Below are 25,269 nucleotides of genomic sequence, written 5' to 3'. Positions count from 1 at the left end.
AGGAGGTGTGTGACGTTCCCAGAGCTGGGCGGGAGTTCTGCTCTGTGTCTGCGAGTGCTCGGGGCTTTGGGTCAGGACAGGTCTATGTTTTCAGTGCTGAGGATTGAGCTGGGGCCTGATGCATGCTAGGCAGGAGCCACACCCCTGGCCCAGGCAGTATTAATTTTATTTATTTCTAGTACAGGGAATCAAACCCCTCCTGCCTCAGCCCCATGATGCGTGCACGGCAGCGGCTCCGGGCAGCCTTTCTGCAGTCCCTGCTGGGGTGGTGCCTCACCCTGGGTTGACCTGTGCTGAGCGGTCTGCGTCTCCCGTGGGCTCCGCTACCTAAGGCTGTGCTGCTGCTCTGATCAAGTCTGCTCAGACCTTGTGCTCCTCTTTGAATTGGGTTCTTTTCTTACTGAGTTTTAAGAGATGTTTGTATATTCTGGGTGCAAGCTCTTTCTCAGATATATGACTTGTAAGTATTTTCTTGCAAGTCTGTTGCATGCTTGTCTTTTTAATTCTTTGTTTTTTAAATATCTTCTTAGTTGTCAATGGACTTTATTTATTTTTATGTGGTGCTGAGAATCAAACCCAGTGCCTCACACATGCTAGGCAAGCGCTCTACCCCTGAGCCCCAGCCCCGCCCTTTAATTCTTAATAATGCCTTTCAAAAGTAGAAGTCTAATTTTTTTTTTGGGGGGGAGGGTAAGCTGCTTAGGGCCTTGCTGAGTTGCTGAGGCTGGCTTTGAAGTTGTGATCCTCCTGCCTCAGCCTCCTGAGCCACTGAGATTACAGGCATGTGTCACCGTGCCCAGCTACAAGTTTAAATTTCTTAAAGACCAGTTTACCTGGTTTTTGTCTGTGGATCATACTCTTGGTGTCTTGTCTGGTAGATCCTTGCTGAGCACAAGGTCACACAGATCTGCCATGTTCTTTCCTAGAAGTATTAAGAGGTCCCGGCCCAGCTGTCCCAGCACCTCGAGTGGCGACAACTCTTTTCCCTGTGCACCTGGTGGCTGGTGCAGTCCAGCGGTGACAGTGCCTCCCAAGCCCTGAGCTGCCTTCTGGCTGCAAAGCCAGCGTGCGGCTCTTGGCTCTGGCCCTGCCCCGCCGGGCTCTGGCGCCACCCTCACTTTGTTTGCTGTGTGGACTTCAGAATCGTCCTGTTGGTCTCTGGAACAGACGGTGGGATTTTGAGTGGGACTGTCTGTAGAACATTTGGGAGGGAGCCTCCAGCATGAGGAGGTCATGTCCCCATGCTCATTCGGATCCTTGCATGTCTTTCATCAGTATCTTAGAGTCGGCGAGACCCAGAGTCTGTGGGTCCTGGACTCCATGGGTCTGGGCCTGAGCTCACCGTGTTCCTCACTTCAGGGTCTTCTTCCTTTTGACCTTTACTTCCTCCTCTTCCTTCCCTGTTCTCCTTTATCCCTTCTTTTCTCTTTTCTCCTTCTTCTGTTTTTTGTTGGTTGGTCTGTTTTTGAGATAGGTTCTCACAGAGCTGCCCAGCCTGGCCTGGGACTTGGGATCCTCCTGCCTCGGCCTCCTGAGTTGGATTTCGGATGGCATGGAGTTAGAAATGGGCAGACGGTTGGTTTTAGGTGTTGACTTTTTATCCTGTGGCTTTGCATTTTTGTCAATTCTTTGCAGTTTTCCACATGGAACATCATGACTTCTTGAAATCATGGTTTCCCGCTTCCTTCCCCTCCTGATGTCTCTTTTCCTCCTGCCTCGTCATCAGTTAGGACCTGCAGTCCAGTGCTGGCACCGTGGTGGGAGCCGAGCTCTCCCCACAGGGACGCAGCCCTGGCCTTCCCTGTGAGGCCTTCCCGCGGCCCAGGCCCCTGTGGCTAGTTGGTCGAGCTCCCTCCTCCCCTGGCTCCTGGAAGAGTCTCTGCAGCCTCCCTTCTTCCCAGTTGCTGTTAAGACTGGGCCCAGCAGATTGAACCACTCGGGGCCCTTGCCCCAGGAGCCACGTTCCCAGCCCTGTTTTGGATTGGATTTAGAGACGGGGTCTCACTGAATTATTTAGCACCACGCTGAATTGCTGAGGCTGGCTTTGAACTCACGATCCTCCTGCCTCTGCCTCACCTCCTGAGCCGCTGGGATTACAGGGGTGCACCACCACACCTGGCTGTAGGACGTTTTTAACTATGAAGTCACCTTCTTTTTGGGGGGTCCCAGGGATTGAACCTGGGGTGCTTAACCACTGAGCTCCATTCCCAGCCCTTTTTACATTTTATCTTGAGACGTGGTCTCAGTAGGTTGCTTAGGGCCTTGCTAAGTTGCCCAGGCTGGCTTCAAACCTGCCCTCCCTCCTGCCTTGGCCTCCTGAGGCTTGGGGTTACGGGCATGTGTCCCTGCACCTGGTGAAGTTACCTTCTTTAGTCACCACAGCACCCTTTGGGTTTTCTCTGTTTCTGGAGTGAGCTCGATTCCCTGGAAGGACTCGGAGAACTCGGCTGTGACGCCGTCAGGGCTGCGGCCCACGGGCACACCTCCTGTGCTCTCCTAGCCCAGCAGACACTGCAGTGCCTCTGCGGGGCCTAGACTCGGAGGCTGAGGGACAGGCTCCCCCAGCTGCGGCCCCAGGACTCCAGGCCCCGAGGGAAGGCGGGTGTCCGTGGACGTCATGTAAAACGGCATGGCGGTTTGGGATACATAAAAGAATTGAGAGCAGCTTCTCAGAGATTCTCATATACACCTATGGTCATGGCAGCACCGTTCACAGTGGCCGCAGGTGGAAGCAACCCAGTGTCCATGGAAGAGTGAGTGGACAGACACAACAGGCCTGTCCGTACAGTGGAGTACCATTTGTCCTTAAAAAGGGAGGAAACCCTTGCCCCCCTGCACCATGGGTGGCCTAGAGGGCATCTGTTGACAAGGGCACCTGCTGTGAGCCCACTCCTCCGAGGTCGCTAGGAGCCATATCCACGGGGACAGGCAGGGCTGGGAACAGGGAGGGTTTAGTGTCCAGTGGGCCCAGAGCGGCAGTCTGGGTGACGAGGCGGTGTGGAGAGGTGGCAGGGGAAGGGGTGACCACTGAGTGTGCCTGTTGGGCCTGGGCACTGGCCCTGTGACACCTGGCACCCTGCTCAGCCCTGGCCCTCTCCACACAGGCTCTTGTCACCTCGTCTCTCTAGGGAAGGTCTCCGCTTAATCCCTTTAAACAGTTCTTGTGTCCCATTTTTACTTGCTGTTGTATGGCTGTTCTGCATCTGCCTGACCGTTCGTCCCTCTGTTGGTCTTTTAGCCTTTTTCATTTGATATGTCCCCATCCTTCTTCCAACCAGTAGTTCCCCTCCACATCGTCGCCTTCCTGAGTTGGGTCCTCTGTGTCCACCACGAGGATCTTTCACACAGTATTTCTGGGATTCTTTCTGGTTCTGGGTTCATGCTGCTAATGGTGTCCCTTCCTTGGTGAGTCTCAGCTGAGACGTGTCCCTGGACTCGGCCTGATACTGTGTTCGTATCTGACGGTTTAGTTTCTTTTTAACCCACGTGTTTTCTTGGTGCCATCTTTAAAAGCCACCAGGTGGGTGTCATGGCTACTGTGACTTGTGTGACTGCCTGTCAGAGTGAGTCTGGCCTGCTTGATTTCTGCTCCTCAAGTTTGTTGAATCAGAGTTGCTCACAGGGTTTCCTAGGAAGTTCTGTGTTTTTGTAGCGTGATCTAGAAGCCTTGCTCGGGGCCTTCACATCACTGTTTCTCCACGTGGCCTTTGGTTCCTAAGACGAGGGTAGCAGGAGTCTCCCGGGTCTGGCGCCGATTTGCCCTTTCTCTGTTGTTCACGTTTTGCGTTTGGAGTTTCAAAGTGAGTGGACGGCTCAGAGCACCTGGGAGCACAGAGTCGTCGTCTTGTGGGAGCCTCTCCGTAAGACAGAGGACCGCAGCACCCAGCCGCCTGAGCCGCCTGGCCCTCGCGCGGTGGCCTGGGGGACTTCAGCCCAGCGCCTCTTCCTGACTGTGGCAGCTGAGGCAGGCGTCCCCAGGTGTAGGAGGCCAGCCAGGTGGCCCTTGTGTGACTGCCTGAGGCAGCGCCCTCGACCTGGCTCACGCACACTCTGGCCTTTCACCCAACCCAGCCTGAGAAGCCAGGCCCTGATGGCGAAGACCTGGCAGCCGCTGACAGCGTGCGGGCCGTCAGTGTCCGCACCCTCTACCTGGTCAGCACCACGGTGGACAGGATGAGTGACGTGAGTGGACGACCTCAGCAGGCCCTGCCTGGGCTGGCCCTCACCTGGCTCTCCCGGGGGCCCCGCCCCTCACCCTGCCCACCCCAGTCCTGGGTGACAGGTGAGCCGGGCGTTGCTCAGTGCTGCCTCCCTAGGGCAGTGCTCAGAGTCCCCTGACCTACAGCAGGACAAGTGAAGGGCACGTCCACACCTGAACTCTGCTCAGAGGGAGCCCTGGGCAGCCCCAGGGAGCGGCCCTGTTGGTGTGCTGGCTGCCCTGGCACTGACCGGGGCCCTCCGGGGCCTCTGCCCCCAGGTCCTCTGGCCCTACCTGATGGAGTTCCTCGTCCCCGCGCACTTCACCGAGGCCCTGACCCCGCTCTGTCGGAGCCTGGTGCATCTGGCCCTCAAGAGGCAGGAGGCGGGGGCAGATGCCTTCCTGGTTCAGTTGGAGGCCCACGGTGCGCACTCCCCAGGCCCATGCTCACTTGACCCCGCCCTGTGCCTGTCCCTCTGAGTGACTCTCTCCATGTCTCTTGTCCAGCCAACCTCCCGTCTCCCTACGCTGTGACCACCAGACTGCTGGTAAGCGCCGCTCTCCCAGCACACCAGCGGGCGCCCCCCACCCACCCCCAGCCCGCTGCTGGCTTGGCCCCAGCGCCTGCCTCCTGTGTCCCTGAATCTCTGTCCCTGTCCACATGGCTGCCAGGGCTGCCTTCTTGGTAGGGAGCCACCCCCCCTGTGGCCACAGGCTTTCTTCCCCGGGTTGGGCAGCCGGCACCTGTGTAGATCCCTGTGGCCCTGGCGTGGTCCAGCTGAGCACACATCTGCAGGGGCAGGTGTTACGAGGACGTCAGCTCCCTGCTCAGAAAGCTCCCACCCCGCGCCCCCCAGGTCGTGTCTTCCAACCCCTACCTGGGGGACGGGCGTGGAGCCGCCTCGCTGCGCCTCCTGGGGGTCATGCGCCAGAGCATCCACCCTTTGCTGGCTCAGCCGTGGGAGACGGCCGTTCCTCTGCTGCTGGAGCACCTGGAGGGTGAGACCGGCCTCGCCTTGGCCAGGGGTGTGCGGGTTTGTGAGTCTGAATGGACCCTCTTGGCTGGGGTCCAAGGCAGGGTCAGTAGAGGCTGCAGCCGGGGCACAGGGTGCCCGGGATGCCAGGGCTGCAGCCTGGGAGGTGCGGGTACCCGCTGAGGTAGGCCTGCTCGGCAGCCCGGGCTGACGGGGTGCCCGGTGCTTTCAGCGCACACTGAGGAGACACTGTCCCTGCAGGAGTGGGAGGAAAAGCTGCTGACGGTGAGAGGAGGAGCCGACGGAGAGTGGCCTCTCTGTCCTGGGCAGGGCGGGCTTGGGGGACAGGCCTCGGGCTGTGCCCTCCTGGGGCCACACTGTCTGTCCACTTGGTGGTGTGGCTGGGTGAGGGGCACAGGAATGGGGCGTCTTGGGTGAGGATGGCAGTTGGCCTCCGCCCCAGCAGCCCAGGACACAGGGAGGGCCTTCCCTCCCACCCGCGCCTGCTGCAGGGCCGCTGCCTGCCCCCCCAGCCAGCCCCTCATGGCTCCCTCGTTGGCAGTTCCTGCGGGACACCCTGGCCGTCGTCTCTGACAACACATGGACCTGCCAGCTGAGCCTGGAGATGCGCAAGCGGCTGCCAAGTTACAACAGGGTGCCCCAGGAGAAGGTGCTGGGGCGCTGTTGGGGCGCGTCCCCCTGGGAGAGGGGGAAGCCTGAGGCCCACCTCCTGCTGCCTAGACACCCTGGGTTCTGCCCTCTGTCCTCGGGCCTGTCCCCTGGGCAGGACGGCACCATCTCCCCGGGTGGGGAGCGGCTGCACTGAGCCCTGTGCCTCTGTTCCAGAACTTCCTGTACAAGTGCCTGGGGACCACGCTGGCGGCGGCTGCGAGCAGGGAGGTGGTGAGGAAGAGCCTGCGGGAGCTGCTGGGAGCCGCCAGCTACCAGCAGCAGGCGGAGCACGAGGTGGGCGCCCAGGACAGGGCCCTGTCCCGAGGTGCAGGTGTGTGCGTGGCGCCCTGTCTGCACCCCGGCATGTGTGTGCCCCTTCCCACACCCAGCAGCGGGGTGGGCTGGGGCCTCCTGGCCCAGACACGAGCACCGCTGAGTGTCTACCCCAGGGCCTGGCCTGCTGCTTTGGGATCTGTGCCACTGCCCACCTTGAGGACACTCTGACCCAGCTGGAGGACTTCATGAGGTCAGCTGTGCTCAGGAAACCCAGCGGCATCTTCAGCATCTTCAAGGTGAGGGTGGAGGGCCGTCAGGAGGGTCCCCCTGCGTGGCCGCCACCGTGTGTTTGGAGGTCTGGGGCGGAGGGCAGGGGTCCTGTCCTCTGAGGGCGCTTTGTCTTTTCACAAGTTTGAGGCTGTGGGGTACAGTGTCCTTGGACTTGGAAGGAAGCCCACCCCTGTCCTGCAGCCGCGGGGCTGACAGGCGCTCCTCCCTCTGCCAGTTGTGATGCGGAGGGGCCTCTGGGAGCAGTGTGGAAGCCCTGGAGCTGCCCGGCTGGCCACGCCAACCTTTCCCCTTCTGGCCCGCAGCGGCTGCTCAGAACCACGGCTAGATTTAAGGAAGGACTAGTCCCCTCCTCCCAGTCCACACTCTGGTCTGCAACCTGGCCATTGTCCCTCATTTTGGTCCAGTGACTGCCTCCAGGACCGAGGGCTGGTCTGCAGTGCTGGGGCCAGAGCAGGGCCTCAAACTCTGGGCTCCCCACTCTCCTGCCTGCTGGCCCCTCCCCTGGGCACCACTGCCTCAACCCTTCCTCTGTGCCACCTTCCCAATGGGCCCAGGTTGGCCAGCTGGCCTGTCCTCCTGCTGTCCCCAGGTAGCACCGAGTTATTCCTCTGGTGTCAGTGGCTGGCTCTGGCCCTTCCTCTGCGAGAACCGAGGGATTTAGAAATAGAGTCTGCATTGAAGACTCTGCGTGGGAGAGTGAGAGGCGCGTGCTGACCTGCTTCTCCGCCCGCCAGGATCGGGGCGAGCAGGAGCTGGAGAAGGTGAAGAGCGCGCTGATCCTCTGTTACGGGCATGTGGCCGCGCGGGCCCCTCACGAGCTGGTGCTGGCCAAGGTGGAGTCTGAGGTCCTCCGCAACATGTTCCAGTGCTTCAGCACCAAGGTGGGCGCCGCAGCTCCCGGGGGCTGGTCACGGACACCAGTCTTGGGTCTTAATTGGTCTCACTTTCTGTTGTCAGGTTCTGGGAATAAAGGTAGAAACCAAGGTACAGTGTGCAGGACTCGGGGGTGGCCTGTGCTTTCCTGTCTCTCCGCTGGGCTGGGCTGGGCTGGGCTGGGCTGCGGGAGCATTGCCAGCCGGAGCTCACGGGCACCTGGTGGTACCCTGAGGGAGGCTCTGGAGGATGGCCCTCTCTTGCCCCTTGGAACAGCCCCCCTTGCCAGGGCCAGAGTAGCTGAGCTCCTGCCTTCGGGAGGGGCTGGGTTTTGTCACCTCTGAGCGGCCAGCCCAGGGCCACATGCAGGAGGACAGGTGGGCACCCGCTTTGAGGCACAGGCCCACATCCCAGGGACGACCAGGGTTCCTGGGTTCTGCTCCCTGCAGCTTTCAGGGCTGTGATCTCTGGGTCCCCGCAGGCCGTGGGCCGGGCTGAGCCAGAAGCAGAGGAGGTGGTCTGGAGGCTCCCCTGGTCTCAACTAACCCTCCTTTCTGGCGTCTCTGGCACTAACCTGACCAGACCCACGTGGGGTGGGGACAGCCGACCACCCTTGAAGAGCACAGCCTTCTGGGGCTGGCTGGCCCGCGGGGGCTGTTCTGGTTTCTTTTCCCAGCCCGTGAGCCTGGGGGCTGGCCCTCTGTCCCCAGGACGGCTTTCCTCACTCTCTGAGGCCCACAGCAGGGGGCCTCACCCAGGCTCTGCCCCCCCGTCTGACCACACTGCCCGGTGTCTGCCCTGGGGGACCTGAACTTCAGGGGCCTGGGGCTTCTCTGACAAGGGGGGCTGGCTGGAGGGCCCTTGAGGCCCAGAGTGGCTATGTCAGTGGCTGCAAAGGAAAGGACGACGTGTGGGCTAGCCTCTGCTGCTGGGCTCAGGCCTGTCGGCCGCAGAAGTGGCCACCCGCTGGAGCTGAGCAGCACTGGGGGCGGGTGTTCCTCCAGGACCCGGCCCTGAAGCTATGCCTTGTCCAGAGCCTGTGCATGGTCAGCCAGGCCATCTGCAGCAGTGCGCAGGCCAGCTCCTTCTACTTCTCAAGGAAAGCAGAGCTGGTGGCACAGATGATGGTGAGCTCTGGCAGAGCACGCTCTGAGGCAGGGTCCAGGGGAGCAGGTGGGCCGGCTGGGGCATTGCCGACAGGCAGCGTGGGCGAGGCCTGGGGAAGACTGAGGGGGGACACAGGTAGGTGGCCTGGGGACGGAACACAGGGTTCTGTGGGGACAGGCAGCCCCAGCCCTCCACGTGGCCTGGGGGTAGGCTAAGCGGGGAGGAAGGCGGGCGCCTCCTGATGACCAAGCCCTGCGGCTGCCTTGCCAGGAATTCATCAGGGCGGAGCCCCTGGACTCCCTGAAAACACCCCTGCGCAAGAAGGCCATGCTCGCCTGCACCCACCTGGTGTATCCTTCCTGGCCGTGCGTCGGCAGGCCGCGCTGGGTCGCCAGGGCCGGGTCCTGGAGGGACACCCGCCCCCAGTGCTGCTCAGCTCCAGGGGTGGCCACTTCTGCGGCCGACAGGCCTGAGCCCACGCCATCCTTGAAGCAGCTCTGCCATCCTTGAAGGACCAGAGACTTCTGCGTCGCTGGCTGGAGAGGGCCCTCTGCAAGGGTGACTGCTTGGGGCCCTTAACTCCCCGTTCAGCTCCTTGGAGCCAGCACTAGAGGAGCAGGCGCGGGCAGAAGTGATCCATGGCTGCCTACACAGTGTCGTGGCCCTGGTTCCCGAGCCGGACCGCGAGGATGGCGGCAGCCAGGAGGTACTGCCGTGTGTCTCTCGCCATGTGCATGTGTCCAGTGGGGCAATGGGAAGACCGCTGGAGGTGGTGGGTCACCTATGCGGCCCGGTGTCCTGGCTTTCCTTCCAGTCCCTGTATCAGGACACGGTCCGTGCCCTGGAGGACTTGCTGGCGGGCCTCCTGCAGCGGAACATGACTCCCCAGGGCCTTCAGATCATGGTCGAGGTGTGCGGTGGGGGTGGGGAAGGGCAGTCTGCCAGGCCCCTCCCTGTTTTCATGGCCCTCTCTCCCCACAGGGGTACCTCAGTTTGATACCCTCTGCGGTGGGTGGTCTGAGCAGGCAGGCAGCACTCCCATCTGGACAGCCATGCAGGGGGCGCGGCCTGTCCCTCTCCCCCACTGCGTGGTGCTGGGTTGGAGAAGCATGGGTCCTGACGTAACTCCTGACCACTGGGGGCCAGCAAGATGGCAGGACATGGTCCTGCTGCAGCATGTCTCCATCTCCCTTCATGGTTATAGTGGGCTGGGGTGGACCCCTGGGTCTAGGAGGACACCCTTCTAGGGCCAAGGTGGACTCTACCTGTGCCTAACAGGCCTGGTTTACTCTTGGTCACCTGGGGTGGGCCGCGTCTGTGAGCAGACAGCACAGGGGTGGGGCAGGGCTGAGCTGCTGCGGGTCCCGGGACGGGAGCTGCATGGGTGGGGAGGGCTGACCCCCTCAGGGATTCCGAGCTGGCACTCAGGACACAGGCTTCTGCTCTTCTGGGCGGTCCCCAAGCTGGCACCTGGGTGAAGTCCCTTCTTCCTCAGCACCTGAGCCCATGGATCAAGTCCCCAAAGGGCCACGAGCGGGCACGGGCCTTGGGCTTGAGCACCCGCCTGCTGCAGCACTTCCGGCAGCACCTGCACGTCAGCGTGAGTACAGGCCCCTGTGGGCAGGGAGGGCGCGGCCACTCCAGCAGCTCTGTCTGCCCCACCCCTTGTGGGTCCCTTGGCTTGGGAGCCCCTGCATGTGGCCCTCGTCCACGGAGCACCCTGCAGGCTCCCGGGCCTTCCCCCTCGGTGCCCCGGCTCGGGTCTCGTCCTTTTGCCGGGAGTGGTCCTGGCCAGGAGTGACCCTGGGGTCTGTGCCCGGGCCGCTTGCTTTGTCATTGCCTGACTTCGTCACGTCCCTGTTGAGAATGTGGCTCACTAAGAACAGAGGCCACCCACCTGCCCGCGGCCCCAGGCCCACAGCCCAGTCTTGCCTTCTGGAAGCCCTGCATTCTCAGCAGCAGTGACTCTTGGGGTGCAAGAGCAGCGGGATCCGGGGGCTTGTGAGAGCCCGGGGGAGGGGCAGCTGATGGGGCCAGGCCCTGGGAAGTGGAGAAGGGCCGAAGGTCAGCGTGGAGGAGCGAGCCCTGAGAGCCAGCCGGGGACCTGCTCCGTCCCAGGGCGTTGGCCTTCCAGAGGAGGGACTTCCCAAGGATGTGGCCGAGTCAGCAGAGTCCTGTGCCTCCTCCCCCTCTGCTGCCCACGCAGGGGCCTCCCCCTGATCCCCTGACCACCCTTCTGCCTGCCCATAACTGCTTCCCCAGCAACTGCTGTGCTCGGGGTGCTAGGTGGCCCAGGTGGTTAGTGGAGCCGAGCAGGTCCCCTGTGCTGGGTGTGGGGGCCATGCCACCACAGGGAGGCCCACTCTGGGTGTCAGCGGTGGGGACTGTACCTGCCTTCCCTGGCCTACCATCTCCCCCCAGGCTCTGGTGCCCTTCCACAACCTGGGCCTCCTCGTTGGCCTCTTCTCCCCGCGGTGTGCCGATCTGTGCTCCGCCACCCGCCGGCAGGCCGTGGACTGCGTCTACACCCTGCTCTACCTGCAGCTGGGCCACGAGGGTGAGCCCGGCAGGCAGGGGAGGTGGCTGTCGGCCAGGCAGGCGGGCGGGCAGTGGGAGCGGGCGGTCCTGGGCCAGGCAGTCCGATGCCTTTCCGTCGCCTACGTCCGAGTTTGCTGTCCCTCGACCTTCCCCGCCTGCTTAGCCTGGAGTTCAGGCTACTCGTCCCAGAGGACCTCAGCCTTGCCCCTCTGGCCCCTCAGGGTTCTCCCGAGACTACCGCGATGATGTGGCCGAGCGGCTGCTCAGCCTCAAGGACGGCCTGGTGCACCCTGACCCTGCCACCCTCTTCCACACCTGCCACAGCGTAGCCCAGGTACCTGCGAGGCATGTGCCCGAGGAGGAGGGCTGGGGCTGCCTGGCGTCTCTAGGCTGTGCTCCAGCGCAGAGCAGGGGACGAGGGTGGGGACATGTTGCCTTCAGACAATGTGTCGTCTGGCCCAGTCTCGGGCCCACAACTCCCGTGCCCCCAGCGCCTTCCTCCTGAGGCACCATGGGCTGTGCAGAGTGGTGTTCCGTGTGGTGAGGCTGGGCCTGGGGCACGGAGCCTCACAGCCAGGCCTCCTGCACTGTAGGCTCCCGAGCAGAAGCCCGATGGCCTCTCTTGGTGTTGTGCACATGGCCTCTCTGGACAGCGGAGGGCTGCCTTTGGCTTCTGGCCTGTGCAGGGGCCGAGGTCCTTTGTCTCCCTGTCCCAGGCCTTCATCCCTCAGCAGCCTGCGCGTGGCTCTGTGGGGGTGTCCCCTTCGCCCCCATCTCTTGTACTCCCTGGGCCCTGTGACTAGCCTGAGCTGTCCTGTCTCTTCCTGCCCCTAGCTTTCCTGGTGGCTACTCAGAGGCCCAGCAGGGCTCCAGGGGATGAAGAGGTTGCCCCCCTGCAGCCCCATGTTGCTGCATTCCTGTGTTCCCTGGGAGGACCCTCATGGGTCTGAGTCTGACAAAGGGAAAAGGAAGGACGTGGTCACCTGCACCCTTTCTGAGGGGAACAGAGACGCAGCAGGGGCCAGGCAGGGTAGTGGGAGCCGGTGGTTTGGCTCAGGCAGCTCTTGCTGCCTCTTCACCCTCCCCTGCTCTCCTCGCCTTGACCTCTGGCCACCTCGTGCCCACAGGAGGAGGAAAGGGGCTCCTGTCGGCTGCTGAGCTGCAGGGGAGCCAGGTCCTTGCAGGGGCTCAGGGGCCACTGCGCAGGAGGGACTTGCCAACCCCTGGGGCCTCCCTGAGTGAGTGGTGTCTGGAGGGGCCTCGCCTCTTGGTTCCGCATCACCCTTTCTAGATCATTGCCAAGCGCCTTCCGCCAGACCAGCTCATCAGCCTCCTGCTGACCATGTTTGAGGGTCTGGGAGACCCCGACAAGAACTGCTCCCGTGCAGCTACGGTCATGATCAACTGCCTGCTGAAGGAGCGGGGCCCCGCGCTGCTGGAGAAGGCGAGTGGGCCCGGCGTCGGGCGGGGGGGGGGTGTGCAGCTGAGGCTCGGAGGTCCACCGCTGGTGGTCTGCAGGGGGAAGGACCAGCTGGAGGTGAAGGCTGCTGGGCCTGTGGCTGGTCCAGTGCTACATGTGCCTCATTCTGTCACCCATTGTCCAGCGGTGGGCACTGGTTGCTCCTCCTGCTTGTCACGGGGGACGGCAGCGAGGGTGCTGCGTGGGCACCTCTGCAGGCCCCGCCCTTGGTCCTTCTGGGAGGATTCCCAGAGTGGGGTTCCTGGGTCTTGGGGTGGCCTGTGTGACGTCCTGAGGGTCCTCCCTGCTGTTCTGCACGTGGCCGTCGCGTCCACATTCCCGTCAGCGGTGCCCGAGGCTGCTGTGTGGGCATCAGTGCTCGTCAGCTTCTGTTTGTCCTTTTTGTAGTGGCCCCCGAAAGACGTGAGGTCTGAATTTGCGTTCCTATGACGGTGACTGAGGCCGAGTGTCTCCGCGTGGTTTTCGGCCATTTGCCTGTCATCTCTGGAGAAGGCTGACTTGAGCCCTCGCACTCTCTCTGGCCGGGCTTTCCTGGGTTGAGAGGTTCCATTCCAGGCGCAGGACCTGCAGGCGCGGGGCTCGTGCTGTGGGTCACCGTCTTGCTGGGAACGTCCTCCAGCTCCTGCTGGTTCTGCGGCCTGTGCTCTTGTTGTCACCTGCAAGAAAGGGCTTCTGTCTAGAAGCCTTGACCTGCCTTGTCCTCTAGGGGCTTTCTTTAGCCTTGGGTCCTTCTGTTCTGGACAAAGGTAGGTCCTTCCATGGACCTGACCTACCGAGCCAGGTGGTCAGTGCTGCTGACCCAGGCTTAGCGCCTGGTTGGTCTGCGCCTCGGCCGCAGTCGCTCCTGCAGCTGGGCTCTGGCACCGTGGGCCTCTAGTGCTTCGGTGACCCTCTGTTTTCTTCCCTGCCATGCGATACCCTAGCAGGGGACCTCGTAGAAACCGAGACTGTGTCTGGGCACCTTGGCACACGCCTGCAATCTCAGCGACTCAGGAGGCTGAGGTAGGAAGGATAGCAAGTTCCAGGTCAGCCTCAGCAACTTAGTGAGACCCTGTCTCAAAATAATAAATTCCAAGGGCTGAGGATGTGCTCACTGGTAGAGCCCCCTGGGTCAGAGGAGCAGGGCTGGGAAGGCCACTGGGGCCAGCTCGGCCTGCTGTGGGCCGGGGGTGTGCACTGGGCGCCCAGGGAACTTGAGAAAAGAGGAGATCCCAGTTAAAGCTGACCCCTGGGAGGGCAGGTGCTGCTGATTGGACTGTCTGGGAGGTGCTCAGAAAGTCAGACATGGACAGCCGGGCGCGGTGGCCACGCCTGTGAGCAGTGACTTGAGAGGCGGAGGCGGAGGATTGCAAGTTCCAGGCCAGCCTCAGCAACTTAGTGAGACCTTGTCTCAAAATTAAAAAAAAAAAAAAAAAAAAAAAAATTTAGAGGACTGAGGATGCAGCTCAGTGTAAAGCACCTGAGTTCAATTCCCAGTGCTAACAATGTGAGAAAAAGAAGAAAGTCCGACACAAAGATAGTACGTGCCCACTCCCAGGTACACACATCCCCAGGAGAATGAAGACGGCTTCACTCAAAACCTTGTGCAGAAATGTTCATGGCAGCAGCACCTAAATGTCCATGTCAGTGAACAAATGGACAGTAGCTGGACCTTGGAAACAGCCCCACGTGAAGGAAGCCAGACATAGGCCATGTGCCGTGCAGCTCTGTTGACCTGGAACATTCGGAACCAGCAGACCACAGAGACGGGGGGGCTGGGGGCTGGGGAGGGAGTGGGACTCTGCTGTGGGCAGTGTTCTCGAGTGGCTCCTGGACTGTGTCTCCACGAAGCTCTTCGTGGAGTGGACAGAGAGGCGAGGGTGCTCTGCAGGGGTGCACGGCGAGGGGAGGACCCTCCGCCAGGCTGGTGAAGATCCATGAGCCCAAAAGAGCCTGGAAGGTTGGGGTACAGCCTCCACCGGGCAGTGGGCTGCAGCCGTCACTCAGGGGGCAGGGTCTATGCAGGACCTGGGTGTGTGAGGCGTCCTGGGGCTGTGAGCGGGACAGTGAGTGTGGAGGCCAGCCATCCCCAGCCTCCACACCAGCCTCCACAGCTTGCCGCAGCCCCGCACGGCCTCACCGAGTGTGGACAAGGCCTGCTGGCAGCTCAGCGCCTCCTCCAGGGGCTGGAGGTGCCCAGTGGCAGAGCACAGGAGGCACACAGTCAGGAGGCCACATGCTGTTCCAGGTGGGACCCTTGGGCCAGCCAGAGTCCACCGAGCTGTGGCAGCCACCTGTCAGGCCCAGGTGCGGCCAGAGGAGCAGGGCCAGCAGTGCAGGTGCCAGGGGCTGCCACCCAAGCTGGGGCCAGGCAGTGACTGGGCATCCCGCGCCTCCGCAGTGGGCAGCACCCAGCCTGTCGCTTCCCGCCACACCTCTGAGTGTCCTTGTTGGCCAGGGCAGGCCTTGTTCCTCTCCAGCTGCTCAGGCCATTTGGTGAGTCCCTCTGCCGCAGCTGGGAGGTGACCCAGCCTGGACAGTGTGCTGCTGGCCTGCCGTGTGCTTTCCAGCGGCCCGACCTTGGCGGTGGGGCACGGCACGGCAGAGGCGGGAGCAGAGACTTGCCGGCCAGCACCCCTGAGCCTGGGGACCCACCTGTCCATGTTCCCCACTGTTCACTGCTCTGGGCCGCAGCAGGACCCTGCAGACCCTGGTGGGTGTGTCCAGGTCCCACACCCCTCCTTTCTGAGGCGCCGTCGTCCTCTCCTGTCTTCCCCGGCCCCCAGCGCGCCGCTCAGGGGAGCGGTCGGAGTCACACGAGTTGGGCCTCCAGAAGTCTGTGGGCCTGAGGGGCCCAGCAGCGTCCGCTGTGCCTCCTGGCCCGCACCTGCCCTCCGCGCCTCGTCGGTCCCTCTGCCGTCTCCCTTCCCTTCCTCTGTCCTGCTCCTGGTGTTGGGGTGGACACAGGCCTCGTGGGCAAGTGTTGTCACTGAGCCCAGCTCAGCTGCTCTCCACATGGAATCCGGTCTCCATCGACTGGGACCACGGGAGCTGGCCCTGGGCCAGCAGCTGGACGCTCTGGTTTCCAGGGGCTGTCCCCCACAGCCAGGCTGTCCTTGTGGCGTGGGCCTGACCTGGGTGTGCCCTCATCTGTCCTGGTCTGTGGCCTGACCCCCACGTCTCCCTCCTGTCCTGTCCCCTCTGCAGGTGCCGGAGATCGTGAGTGTGCTGCGCTCCAAGCTGCAGGAGACCCAGGGAGAGCACATCCTGCCGGCCGCCCAGCACGGCCTGTACCTGCTGGCCTCCCAGCACTGCGCGGCCGTAGTGTCCAGCCTGCTGGGCAGCCCCCTGCCCTTCGACAGGTACCCAGCGCCGGCGGGCCCTTAGGTGGAGCTTTGTCGACCAGCGTGGGAGGTCCTTCCTGTGTGGCTCAGGGCTCGCTCCCCAGCCCCCAGCCTACCTGTGTGCCCAGCTTTTCTGAGTGGGTCCTCAGGCCCGGGCCGTGGGGACGGGAGTCCTCTAAGACAGGCCTGCCTCTAGGCACTGTGGGGCTGCCCCTCACAGCCGCTCAGGGTCTGGCTGAGGCCCTTCCCAGGTCCGCCTGGCTGTTAGGGCTCCATCAAGCTCCCCACCGGGCCCGGTCCTGGCCCTCCTCTGTGGCCCCGGGGCTGCCCGCCAGCTCTGACTGCCATGGCTGCTAGAGGCTGGTCCGCAGGCCGTCTCCGTCGGGCCATCCCTGGGGACAGCCTCCCGTGGCCATGCTCACTTTGGGTCCCTCCAGAAGCTGAGGGACTTGTGTCCTCACAGGACATTCCCCAAACTCACCTCCCGGCTCCTGACCGCAGGCCCCTGAGCTTCTCGAGGGCTCGCTGGCCCTGCCTCTGGGGCCACTGCACCCGGGGCGAACCCGTGAGCTGCCGTGCCTGGTCCTGGCTGCGGTGCTGACAGGGACAGCCCTGGGCCAAGGGGTATCGTGCCTGTGTCCCTCCTGTCGGTGTCACCCTGAGTCACAGCTGTTTCTGACAAGTGCCTTGAAGGCGGCCAGGAGCTGTGCTCTGCCCCTGGCAGGCGGGTGTGCCCTGGCGCCTGCCCCTCGCCAGCCTGTTGTGAGAACCCCACCAGCAGGGTCTCCTCACCTCTGCTGCTCCCATCCCATGGTTAGACAGGGGACACTGTTGCTTTGAGCACAGTGTCCTGTGTGGCTCAGGGCTCGCTCCCCAGCCCCCAGCCTACCTGTGTGCCCAGCTTTTCTGACGGCGTGGCATTGCTCTTCTCGCGTGTGTGTGTGTGTGTGTGTGTGTGTGTGTGTGTGTGGTGCTGGGGTTGAGTGCAGGTAAGCACTCTACCACCAAGCTTTCCCCCAGCACTTCTCACGTTTTATTTTGAGTCAGGGTTTTGTTGGCCTCCAACGTGTGGTCCTCCTGCCTCAGCCTCTCGAGTCACTCTCTTGTGCAGTCTTCATTTAGTTGAACTTTACTACATATTTACCACTTGGCTTGCTCTTTTTGCATTTCTTATTCCTTTTTCTGTGGGGGTGTAAATATGTGCAGAGGGCACGTGTGTCCTGGTTCCTTCTGTGGTCACTCCATGCTGGCAGACCTCAGCACCCCCCGCCGGGGGCAGAGACAGCATCTAGCCTTCCAGGGCCCTAAGCACTGCTCAGGCACGTCCTCCTGACAACTGAGTGCCTCCTCGCTGCTGGCTGATTGCCCCACCTGAGATTCCAGGAAATGGGTGGGACAGAATGGATGCCCCTGTCTTCTTTGCACCATGTGTGGCTGGGGGCGCTGGGGGCAGCTTGTCCTTCAGGGCTGTGTCTTGCGCAGCTCACTTTCCTGATTCCAGGTGGTGGACATCTCGGGTTGTTTGTAGTGTGGAGCTTTGAGGGACAACCATCTTTAATACCCGCGTATCTCCTGCAGGGTATGGGCGGGGTGGCTGTGGGTGGTCAGCAAGCTGCCGAGCAGGCCAGCAGCTGGGTGTGCACCCTGCGGGCCAGGAGTGGGCTTCCCGTCTATAAAGGTCAGGCTCAGGGCCTCCGGGCCTCCCCCACACCCTGGCACCTCCTGGCTGGCCCACTGCGTACAGCCCTGGCACAGCCCAGGACCCCTGGTCCAGCTGGGCCTGCCTTCTCTGAGCTGAGCTGCCCGGGGACTTGCCTGTGCTGTGGGCGGGTCCATGCACCCCGCAGGCTCTGTTGCTCCTGGCTCTGAGATCCCCACCGCTTGCCTTCATCTCAAGTCTGACTTCTAGCATTTCTTTGGCAAGAATCCTTGAGTGACGAATCCACTTATGTTTACTTGAAGGTGTCTTTGGCTTTCCTTATCATCATAATTCCTACAGATTGTGTATTTTTTTTTTAATATTTATTTTTTAGTTTTCGGCGGACACAGCATCTTTGTTTCTATGTGGTGCTGAGGATTGAACCCGGGCCGCACGCATGCCAGGCGAGCGCGCTACCACTTGAGCCACATCCCCAGCCCAAGATTGTGTATTTTTGATACCGGGGATTGGACCCAGGGGCTCTCTACCACCAAGCTCCATCCCCAGCCCTTTTAATTTTTTTCGTTGTAGTTGGACACAATACCTTTATTCTATTCATTTATTTCTATGTGGTGCTGAGGATCGAACTCAGCGCCTCACACGGGCTTGGCGAGCGCTCTACCGCTGAGCCACAGCCTCCCTTTTTACTTTTTATTCTGAGACAGTCGTACTGAGCTGCTGAGGCTGGCCTCAGATTTGCCACCCTTCTGCCTCAGCCTCCCAGGCTGTTTCTTTGGTTTCCTTTCGACTTTACTATATCTTCAGGGTTTCTAGTTCCCATCAGACATTCTGAACTTTATAGTGATCTCTCTGATCACAAACTTGACTGATTCTTCTGAGTCCGAACACCTATATCCGTGAAGGCGTGGGACTCTTTCGGCTACCCGTGACATCCAGGTGATCTCCCGTGCTGCCTCACGTCCCTGTGTCCTCCTGGACCCTGCCTCCCTGAGAGGCTGCTGTTTCTGGCGGGCCCCAGCAGTGCTTCTCACTGCCCCTGTTTACGGACCTCTGAGGTCGAGGAAGGGGGGAGCTCATGTCTCAGGGCAGGATGCTGCGTGCCGTCTAGCTGGAGCTGAGGCTGCTGTATCTGAGCACTGGGGAGCCGGGGGCTTCAGTGCTGCTGGGCAGAGGCCCAGCCTGGGAGCCAGTGCCTGTGGTTCATGGTGACCCTCCTCTCACCTCTCCAGCCACACCTGTGCCCTGTGGCGGGCCCTGGCCGTGCAGCCCAGCCTCACCACGCAGGTCCTGGAACTGCTCCTGGAGAAGATGAGCAGGGACGTCCCCTTCAAAGAGAGCCGGGCCTTTCTGCTGGGCAGCAGCCCTCACCGGGTGGCCACACTGCTGCCCCTTGTGGTGAGTGGGAGCTCCAAGGGCACCAAGCTCCCCACCCCACAGGGAGGCCTAGGCTCCCGCAGGCACCTGGCAGCTGCATGGGGGCTCCAGGGCTGCAGGCGCCGGCCCAGGCTCGTAAAGCCTGGCAGGTGTCGGCCCCCAAGGGAGCCCGTGTCACGTTTCATCCTGTGGGAAAAATAAGCCAGCCTGGCCACATTTTAAGCAGTAAAGCAGCTGTGGGAATTCCTTCCTCTTCCTAAAGGACAGAGAATGGGTGACCCAGGGCCCCTCCCAGGGCCACCATGCCTCCTGTCCCGGGAGCCACGCTGCTCAGGACCATCCCTGTGGTGGCCCTGGGATTCCTCCTGCCTTCCTCTGGCCACCCGAGACCTCTGTGGAGCCCATGCACATGGGTACATGCCAAGGGGCGGAGGTTTGTGGGGCCCTGGGGTCAGAGAGCAGGGGTCGCTGTGTCCTAGGGGTTGCGACCCTGCTGGGGCCTCTCCCCAGGCCACCTGTGCACTGAATGAGGTCCTGTCTGCTCCCGCCTCGGGGACTGCGGTGCTGGAGCTGTACCCCCAGCTGTTGGTGGCGCTGCTGCTGCGCGTCAGCTGCACTGTGGGCGTCCAGCTGCCCCGGAACCTGCAGGCCAAGGAGAGGAGGGGCACTGGCACAGCCCCGGCCAGGAGCCTGGAGCCCTGCAGGTAAGGGCTGTCTGCTGTGCGCTTTGGAGGCAGGGAGGGTAGCTACCGTGCCTGCTGCCTGGGCCTGAGGGGAGGGTCCAGGAGAGTCTGCTCCCAGGGCTGGCACTGCCCGTTGGTGCAGGGTCGGGCCGTCGTCGTGGTGCCCAGACGCCTTTTGTGCTGGGGGTGAAGGCCCCCGTCTGCAGCCCCCTGGTCTCGTCTCACCTGTGCAGACAGGACTAGGGCCGGCGCTGGGTGGGGACAGGGGTACTGCAAGCCCGTGCAGCAGTGCTGACCATGGGTGGCTGCCAGGGACTTCGCAGGGAGCTGCCTGTGGTCCAGGATGTTACTCTCTCGGTGGGTCGGTGGGGGGTCTCTGGGCATGGCCTGGAGCCTGCATGGAAGGAAGCTGCCCTAGCAGAGCAACCTCAGGGTGTGCCAGGGTGCTGAGCAGGAGTGGCCAGGCTGCCCTGGGCTTTGTGCAGTGCTCCTGCCCCAGGGCTGGGCTGCGCTGTCCTCAAGATCTAGCAGCATGTGTCTCTCTCTCGGGCTTGCCGGTCCTGGTCCTTGGGGTCATTTCTGGGCTAGCATGGGGACACTCAGGGTTGCCAACAGTCTGAGCAGTGGAAGAAGACACTCCATGAGGCAGCCTGGCAGTGCCACGTGAGCCCTGGACCGTGAGCCTGGACTTCGGCCAGCCCTGGGTTGCTATGCCCCCACCCTGACTGCCCTGCCTCCAGCCCACCCAGGTGTCCAGGTTTGGGTGGGTACCTCAGCCAGGGACACATGGAGGGGTAGCCTCAAGTCACCCACCACCACCTCCAGGGGCTGCTTAGCCTCAGGACCCACGTGTAAACCCAGCAGGTGCGGGTGCCAGGGCTGGCTTGGTTCCCTGAAGACCCAGTGGAAACTGAACGGGAAGGAGCAGCTGCTGGCCTGGCCAATCCCGGGTCTGGCACGCTGGACTCAGCTCCGCCTGTGAGCGTCCCGGGAGCCCGGGAGCCCGGGGCCCCAGACATTCGCAAGGCCTGGCTGACAGGCCATCAGCTCACGAGCCAAACGAGGATCCTTGAGCAGGAGCCGGCTGTCTCCCTCAGGCACTTGGTCTAGCACCCCGCTCCTGGCTCCCTTGTGGCCCACGGCTGGCCCTGTCCCATGTGGACGGAGGTGGGGTGCTCTGCATCAGCTGCAGCAGCTGGTGTGGCTCTCTCTGCCTGTGGTCAGTGCAGGCTGCTCCATACCCAGGGCCCAGGACCCCCAAGCCCAAAGTCCAGACCTCCCTTAGAACTGAGGACTCCTGGGTGCCTACTCAAGCACCACCCCACACCCCGAGCACACAAGGCACTGGTCCAGCTGGTGGCCAACAGTGAGCCACCTCAGGATGTCCCCAGGGAGGTGGCTGGGCTGGCAGGAAGCTCCAAGCATCTGCTTCCTCCTGGAGCCTCTGCCTAGGTTTCTAGGCTGTGCTTCTCCAGCCCGACCCGGGGTCCTTGCCCCCAGGGCTGAGAGGGCCCCACATGCATGGGCTGGCAAGGCCTGCCCTGAAGCTTCAGCAGTGCCCCTGCCCACCCGGCTGGACACCTGAACCCACTGTCCCCCACACCCCATAGTCCCCAACACGATCACAGCCTATCAGGGTAAACAGAAGGCTTTTCAGGCCCAGCACTTGGCAAGAGGTGACCACTGTAGTGGACAGGCTGTCACAGCCATGGTGTCACCCATGGTGGGTTCCTCACACTGCCCTCTGGATGTCTGCCCGCAGGGCAAGAGCTCATGGGGATGATGCCTCGCCGACTCAGATGTACACAACCCATTGTAGGGCCTAACCTGAGTGGCCAGTGAGCAGAGGAAGGCAGTGGCATGGGAACCAGACCTCTGCGGGGATGGACTGGTCTGGGCAAGACCCCAGGCCTTAGTGAGGATGCTAGAGCTACCTGCAGAGAGGGCTTACTGGAGCAAGGCCCTGGGGAGTGTGGTCTTGGTCTCATTTCCTGTCGGCTGCTGGCCCGTGAGCCTCAGGTCTTCTGCAAGAAACTGGAGAGCCAGAGATCTGGCCCAGCGCCCTGCCTGTGACCCCCAGCACTGGATGCCTCTCTGCCAGCTGCTCCAGCACTGGGGCCATTTTCTGCTCCCTCACCTGGTGGCCTTGCTTAATCCCTGGGAGTGGGGCAGAGGCCCAGCCTGCCATCCCTATGGAAGGCCCTGGAGTCTCCCAGTGTGGACATAGCATCTCACAGACATGAGTTACCCAAGGCCTTTGAGGGGCAAGAACTGGCTGTGTGCAGGTCCAGACCTGGGGCCGCTACTGTCATGGCCCAACAGTGGCTTGGCACATCACAGCAAAGGTGCTTGGGAGAGGCTGGAAGCTAGATGTGGCCTCTTCCGATGTCCCTGCTGCAGTTATGGCTGAGGAATCCAGAAAGGCTGGTTGGCCAGGTGGCTCAGCCTGATCCGAAGCTCCCCACCAGGCCAAGAGATGAGGGTCTTTGTCTCAGGCCCTGCATCAGTCATGCTGGGCACCCAAGGACCTCCCAGCAGTCCTAGCAGTCTGCTCCCTAAAGGGTGGACTGGCAGGCGTGGGGGCTGGGCAGCCCTGGAATCCCTTCCCGTGTGTGCGCCTACAGGGGGCTGCACGCAGGCTCAGCTCCCCAGGCCCCTCCTGGCCCTGGTGGGAAGAGACACACAGACCCCTGTGCCCCAGGCAGGGCCCACCGGGCAGCTGAGCCTCACACCCCCACAGCTCTGCAGTGGACGCGCTCCAGGCCCTGCTGCTCCGAGGTGGCAGCCAGGACGTGGCACAGTGTATGCAGCTGGAAGGGGGCTGGGAGCTGCTCAGGACCTCAGCAGGGCACGAGGAGGGGGTCACCCGGCTGGCCAGGTAAGCAGGCCGAGTTCTGTTCAGGGGACATCCGAGGGCCTAGGTCCCCTGGAGCTGCCTAGGAGGGGCATTCCTGAGCCAGAAGAGGAGGCCGTGGGAGGGGGTGTCTGAGAGGAAGAGCTGGAAGGCTTGGGCAGGGCTGCCAAGAGTTCTGGCTATGCAGGGTGAGGGGTGAAAGCGCCCTGAGGTGCACGTGAGTGGACTGGACGGGGCCTGTGGGCTCCAGGCAGGCTGCTTCAGCCTCTGAACCCCTGGGGGCCTCCCTCCCCAGTGCCATGGCCCGGTGTGCGGGGCCCCGGCTCCCCCTAGTGGTGAAGGCGCTTGTGTGCACACAGAACAGCCTGTACGAGATCCAGAGAGTCACCTCCACTGCCTTCCTGGCTGAGGTAGGACCCTGAGGGAGGTGGGGGGGGTGGTCACGACTTCCTGCTGGGCACTGGGGAGACACCATCTCTGTCTCATAACTGAGTAGGAGCCCACAGGTGGTGCTGCCTCCCCAGCCCCTGTGGAGCTGGCTCACTCTTCCTGGCATTGCCCGTGGTGGGCCCAGCCCATAGACTGGCAGACAGAGCTCCTCAGGCCCTTGGTGGCCACTGCCTTCGTTCTCCTCAATGACCGTAGAGGTTAACACTTTGGCCAGGCCTTGGCAGTGGAAGGCCAGGGTGGCGATGTCAGTGCAGACCCGAGGGAGGAAGGGGATCCCCAGCCTGTCCTGGACCCCCTGTTCTGCTGTGGTACTCTGGTAGGAGGCAGCAGGTGGTCACGATGCCTCTGCCCCTAGCTGCTCAGTAGCAATGTGGTCAATGACCTGATGCTTCTGGAGTCCTTGCTGGACAACCTGGCAGCTCGACAGAAGGACTCAAGTACCAGTGTGCGGAGACTGGTGCTGCGTGGCCTGGCCAACGTGGCCTCTGGCTCCCCGGACAAGGTGGGTCCAGCAGGCCGTGGCTAGGGTGTGCAGATCCAGGTGGAAGTGGACAAGGGTGGTGGCTGTGTGCAGCTGCTTGGGGCTGGGGTACAGTGCCTGCAGGGGCTAGGGACAGAGCAAAGGCTGAATGCAGGGTTTCCAGGTGCGGGCCCACGGCCCCCAGCTCCTGACAGCCATGATCAGCGGGCTGGACGACGGGGATGACCCACACGGCCTGGTGGCCCTGGAGGCCATGGTGGGCCTGGCTCGACTGCTGGACCTGGTGGCACCCTGGGACCTGCGCCTGGTGCTGCTGCACACAGTGATCCGCATCCGGCCCTTCTTCGACAGTGTAAGCCAGCCACGGTGGGGTTGGGTACTGAAGCCAGCGTTCATGGCCCCCGGCCAGTCCCTGCCACTTCCCCATGAGTCCCCCGAGCCATACTTCCACCCGTCACTTAGGCCCCAACAGGTACTGTCTCCCCCAAGCCCCTAACAAGGAGTTTTTCTGTGGCAACCTGAGTTCTCTTCCCAAGCCCACCCACTACATGGGACAGGAAGGATGGCACCTGACAGGGGCCCATAGCTACAGGCTGCAGGAGGGCCAGGGGGAGGAGCACTGTAAGGTGACAGGGCAACACCTCCGCCAGGAGAAGGTGGAGTTCCGAGAAGCATCCATCCGCCTCTTTGGGCACCTCAACAAGGCCTGCCATGGGGACTGTGAAGAAGTCTTCCTGGAGCAGGTTGTGGGCGGGCTGGTGCCTCTGCTGCTACACCTGCAGGACCCTCAAGCCCCTGTGGCCAATGTGAGTAGCCGATGGGGGAGGGGTGGGGCCTGGGCAGGGCGCGGGGCTCAGCGTGGTACCCTGTTAGGCCTGCAGGTTTGCCCTGTGCATGTGTGTCCCCAACCTGGAGTGCGAGGAGCTGGCAGCCACCTTCCACAAGCACCTGCAGGAGGGACGCAGCCTGCACTTCGGGGAGTTCCTCAACTCAACCTGCAAGCACCTGGTGAGATGGGCACACGGGGGAGGCCCCGCCCAGGCGAGGCTGTCCACCCATACTACCTTGCCTGCCTCTGCAGATGCATCACTTCCCTGACCTGCTGGGCCGCCTGGTGAGCACCAGCCTGTTCTACTTTAAGAGCACCTTGGAAGAGGTCCGCGCTGCAGCCCCCATGCTCACAGGTGAGCGCTGGCTGACCTCCTTACCCCCCCGGACCCTGGGGCCCACCTCCACTCTTGCCACACACCTAACCCCACCTGCTGCAGGGTTCCTGGTGCTGCATGCAGAACCCGAGCAGCAGCCGCAGGTGGACCTGGAGCAACTGATGGCAGGTGTGTGCCCCTACAGCCTGAGCCCCCACCCCACCCCCCACCCCCGCAACCTGCCCAGCTCTGCTGGGGCCCAGTGACCCTGTGGGCATCTGCGGGGACTAAGTGATTTTCCTGGATTTCAAGTTTTTTTTCCCTGTCACTGGTGACCTCATCGTCTCTAGTAATTCACGGAAACTTCCTAACTGTTCCAAAAGAGCTTAAAAAACACTAAAAAAGGAAAAACTATCTTTCCGTTGGCTCCCAAGCCCTTCCAGCAGAGCTCCGTGAGGAAGGCTGTGGGCGGCCCCAGGAGCAGGCGCAGGGCGTGCACACAGCCGCCTCTCCCTCTCCCAGCACTGCAGCTCCTGCTGCGGGACCCAGCACCCGGGGTCCGGGAGAAGTCTGCCGAGACGCTGGGCCGCCTGGTGAAGTTCGCCTGAGGCAGACCAGCAGCCTGCACCTGCCAGAGGAAGGCCCTGCGGACCCTCCTCGGACACTCTGCTGCCAGGCGCTACCCGGACCCAGCCCCTGCTGGTGGGGAAGGGGCCGGGGGCCAGACTGGGCAGGGCAAGCCCATGAGCCCCCACAGGTCTCCCAATAAAGCCGTTTGCTCCTCAGTGGGTAACAGGGTGTAGTGATGTGGCCCCTCCTTCTGGGACGGGCCAGGAGGGTGTCCCAGCCTGGTGCAGATGTCCCCCCACTCCCATTTTAGAAAAAGCAAT

The 25,269-nt window shown here is 62.5% G+C and overlaps 1 protein-coding gene across 7 annotated transcripts in view; it reads left to right on the top strand.

Moving 5' to 3' along the window:
- The window catches only part of Mroh1 (maestro heat like repeat family member 1), a 74,573-nt gene extending 49,409 nt beyond the window's left edge, over positions 1 to 25,164 (top strand). For 4 of the 7 annotated variants that reach the window (XM_046448926.1, XM_046448925.2, XM_058580798.1 and 1 more), the window contains exons 14-43: positions 4,072 to 4,182; positions 4,478 to 4,622; positions 4,706 to 4,746; positions 5,056 to 5,197; positions 5,405 to 5,457; positions 5,735 to 5,842; positions 6,019 to 6,138; positions 6,294 to 6,416; positions 7,146 to 7,292; positions 7,369 to 7,395; positions 8,289 to 8,411; positions 8,662 to 8,741; positions 8,983 to 9,097; positions 9,206 to 9,301; positions 9,887 to 9,991; positions 10,813 to 10,948; positions 11,151 to 11,263; positions 12,221 to 12,373; positions 15,596 to 15,750; positions 18,622 to 18,787; positions 19,277 to 19,470; positions 22,190 to 22,327; positions 22,599 to 22,713; positions 23,109 to 23,255; positions 23,398 to 23,586; positions 23,885 to 24,040; positions 24,108 to 24,242; positions 24,316 to 24,418; positions 24,503 to 24,568; positions 24,814 to 25,164. In XM_046448926.1, coding sequence (XP_046304882.1) covers positions 4,072 to 4,182; positions 4,478 to 4,622; positions 4,706 to 4,746; positions 5,056 to 5,197; positions 5,405 to 5,457; positions 5,735 to 5,842; positions 6,019 to 6,138; positions 6,294 to 6,416; positions 7,146 to 7,292; positions 7,369 to 7,395; positions 8,289 to 8,411; positions 8,662 to 8,741; positions 8,983 to 9,097; positions 9,206 to 9,301; positions 9,887 to 9,991; positions 10,813 to 10,948; positions 11,151 to 11,263; positions 12,221 to 12,373; positions 15,596 to 15,750; positions 18,622 to 18,787; positions 19,277 to 19,470; positions 22,190 to 22,327; positions 22,599 to 22,713; positions 23,109 to 23,255; positions 23,398 to 23,586; positions 23,885 to 24,040; positions 24,108 to 24,242; positions 24,316 to 24,418; positions 24,503 to 24,568; positions 24,814 to 25,148 — 3,837 coding nt within the window. In that variant the 3' untranslated portion in view covers positions 25,149 to 25,164. The remainder of the gene's footprint in view (positions 1 to 4,071; positions 4,183 to 4,477; positions 4,623 to 4,705; positions 4,747 to 5,055; positions 5,198 to 5,404; positions 5,458 to 5,734; positions 5,843 to 6,018; positions 6,139 to 6,293; positions 6,417 to 7,145; positions 7,293 to 7,368; positions 7,396 to 8,288; positions 8,412 to 8,661; positions 8,742 to 8,982; positions 9,098 to 9,205; positions 9,302 to 9,886; positions 9,992 to 10,812; positions 10,949 to 11,150; positions 11,264 to 12,220; positions 12,374 to 15,595; positions 15,751 to 18,621; positions 18,788 to 19,276; positions 19,471 to 22,189; positions 22,328 to 22,598; positions 22,714 to 23,108; positions 23,256 to 23,397; positions 23,587 to 23,884; positions 24,041 to 24,107; positions 24,243 to 24,315; positions 24,419 to 24,502; positions 24,569 to 24,813) is intronic. The other 3 variants (XM_046448931.1, XM_046448932.1, XM_046448930.2) reach the window with 3 other exon arrangements.
- The last annotated feature ends 105 nt before the right edge of the window (positions 25,165 to 25,269 follow it).

This window comes from Marmota monax, unplaced genomic scaffold (genome assembly GCF_021218885.2).
Source record: "Marmota monax isolate L192 unplaced genomic scaffold, Marmota_monax_Labrador192_F-V1.1 WCK01_AAM20220418_F8-fsc00073, whole genome shotgun sequence".
Lineage (NCBI taxonomy): Eukaryota > Metazoa > Chordata > Mammalia > Rodentia > Sciuridae > Marmota > Marmota monax.
The sequence above is the reverse complement of the archived record's forward strand: the minus strand, read 5'-3'. Positions and strand labels throughout refer to the sequence as shown.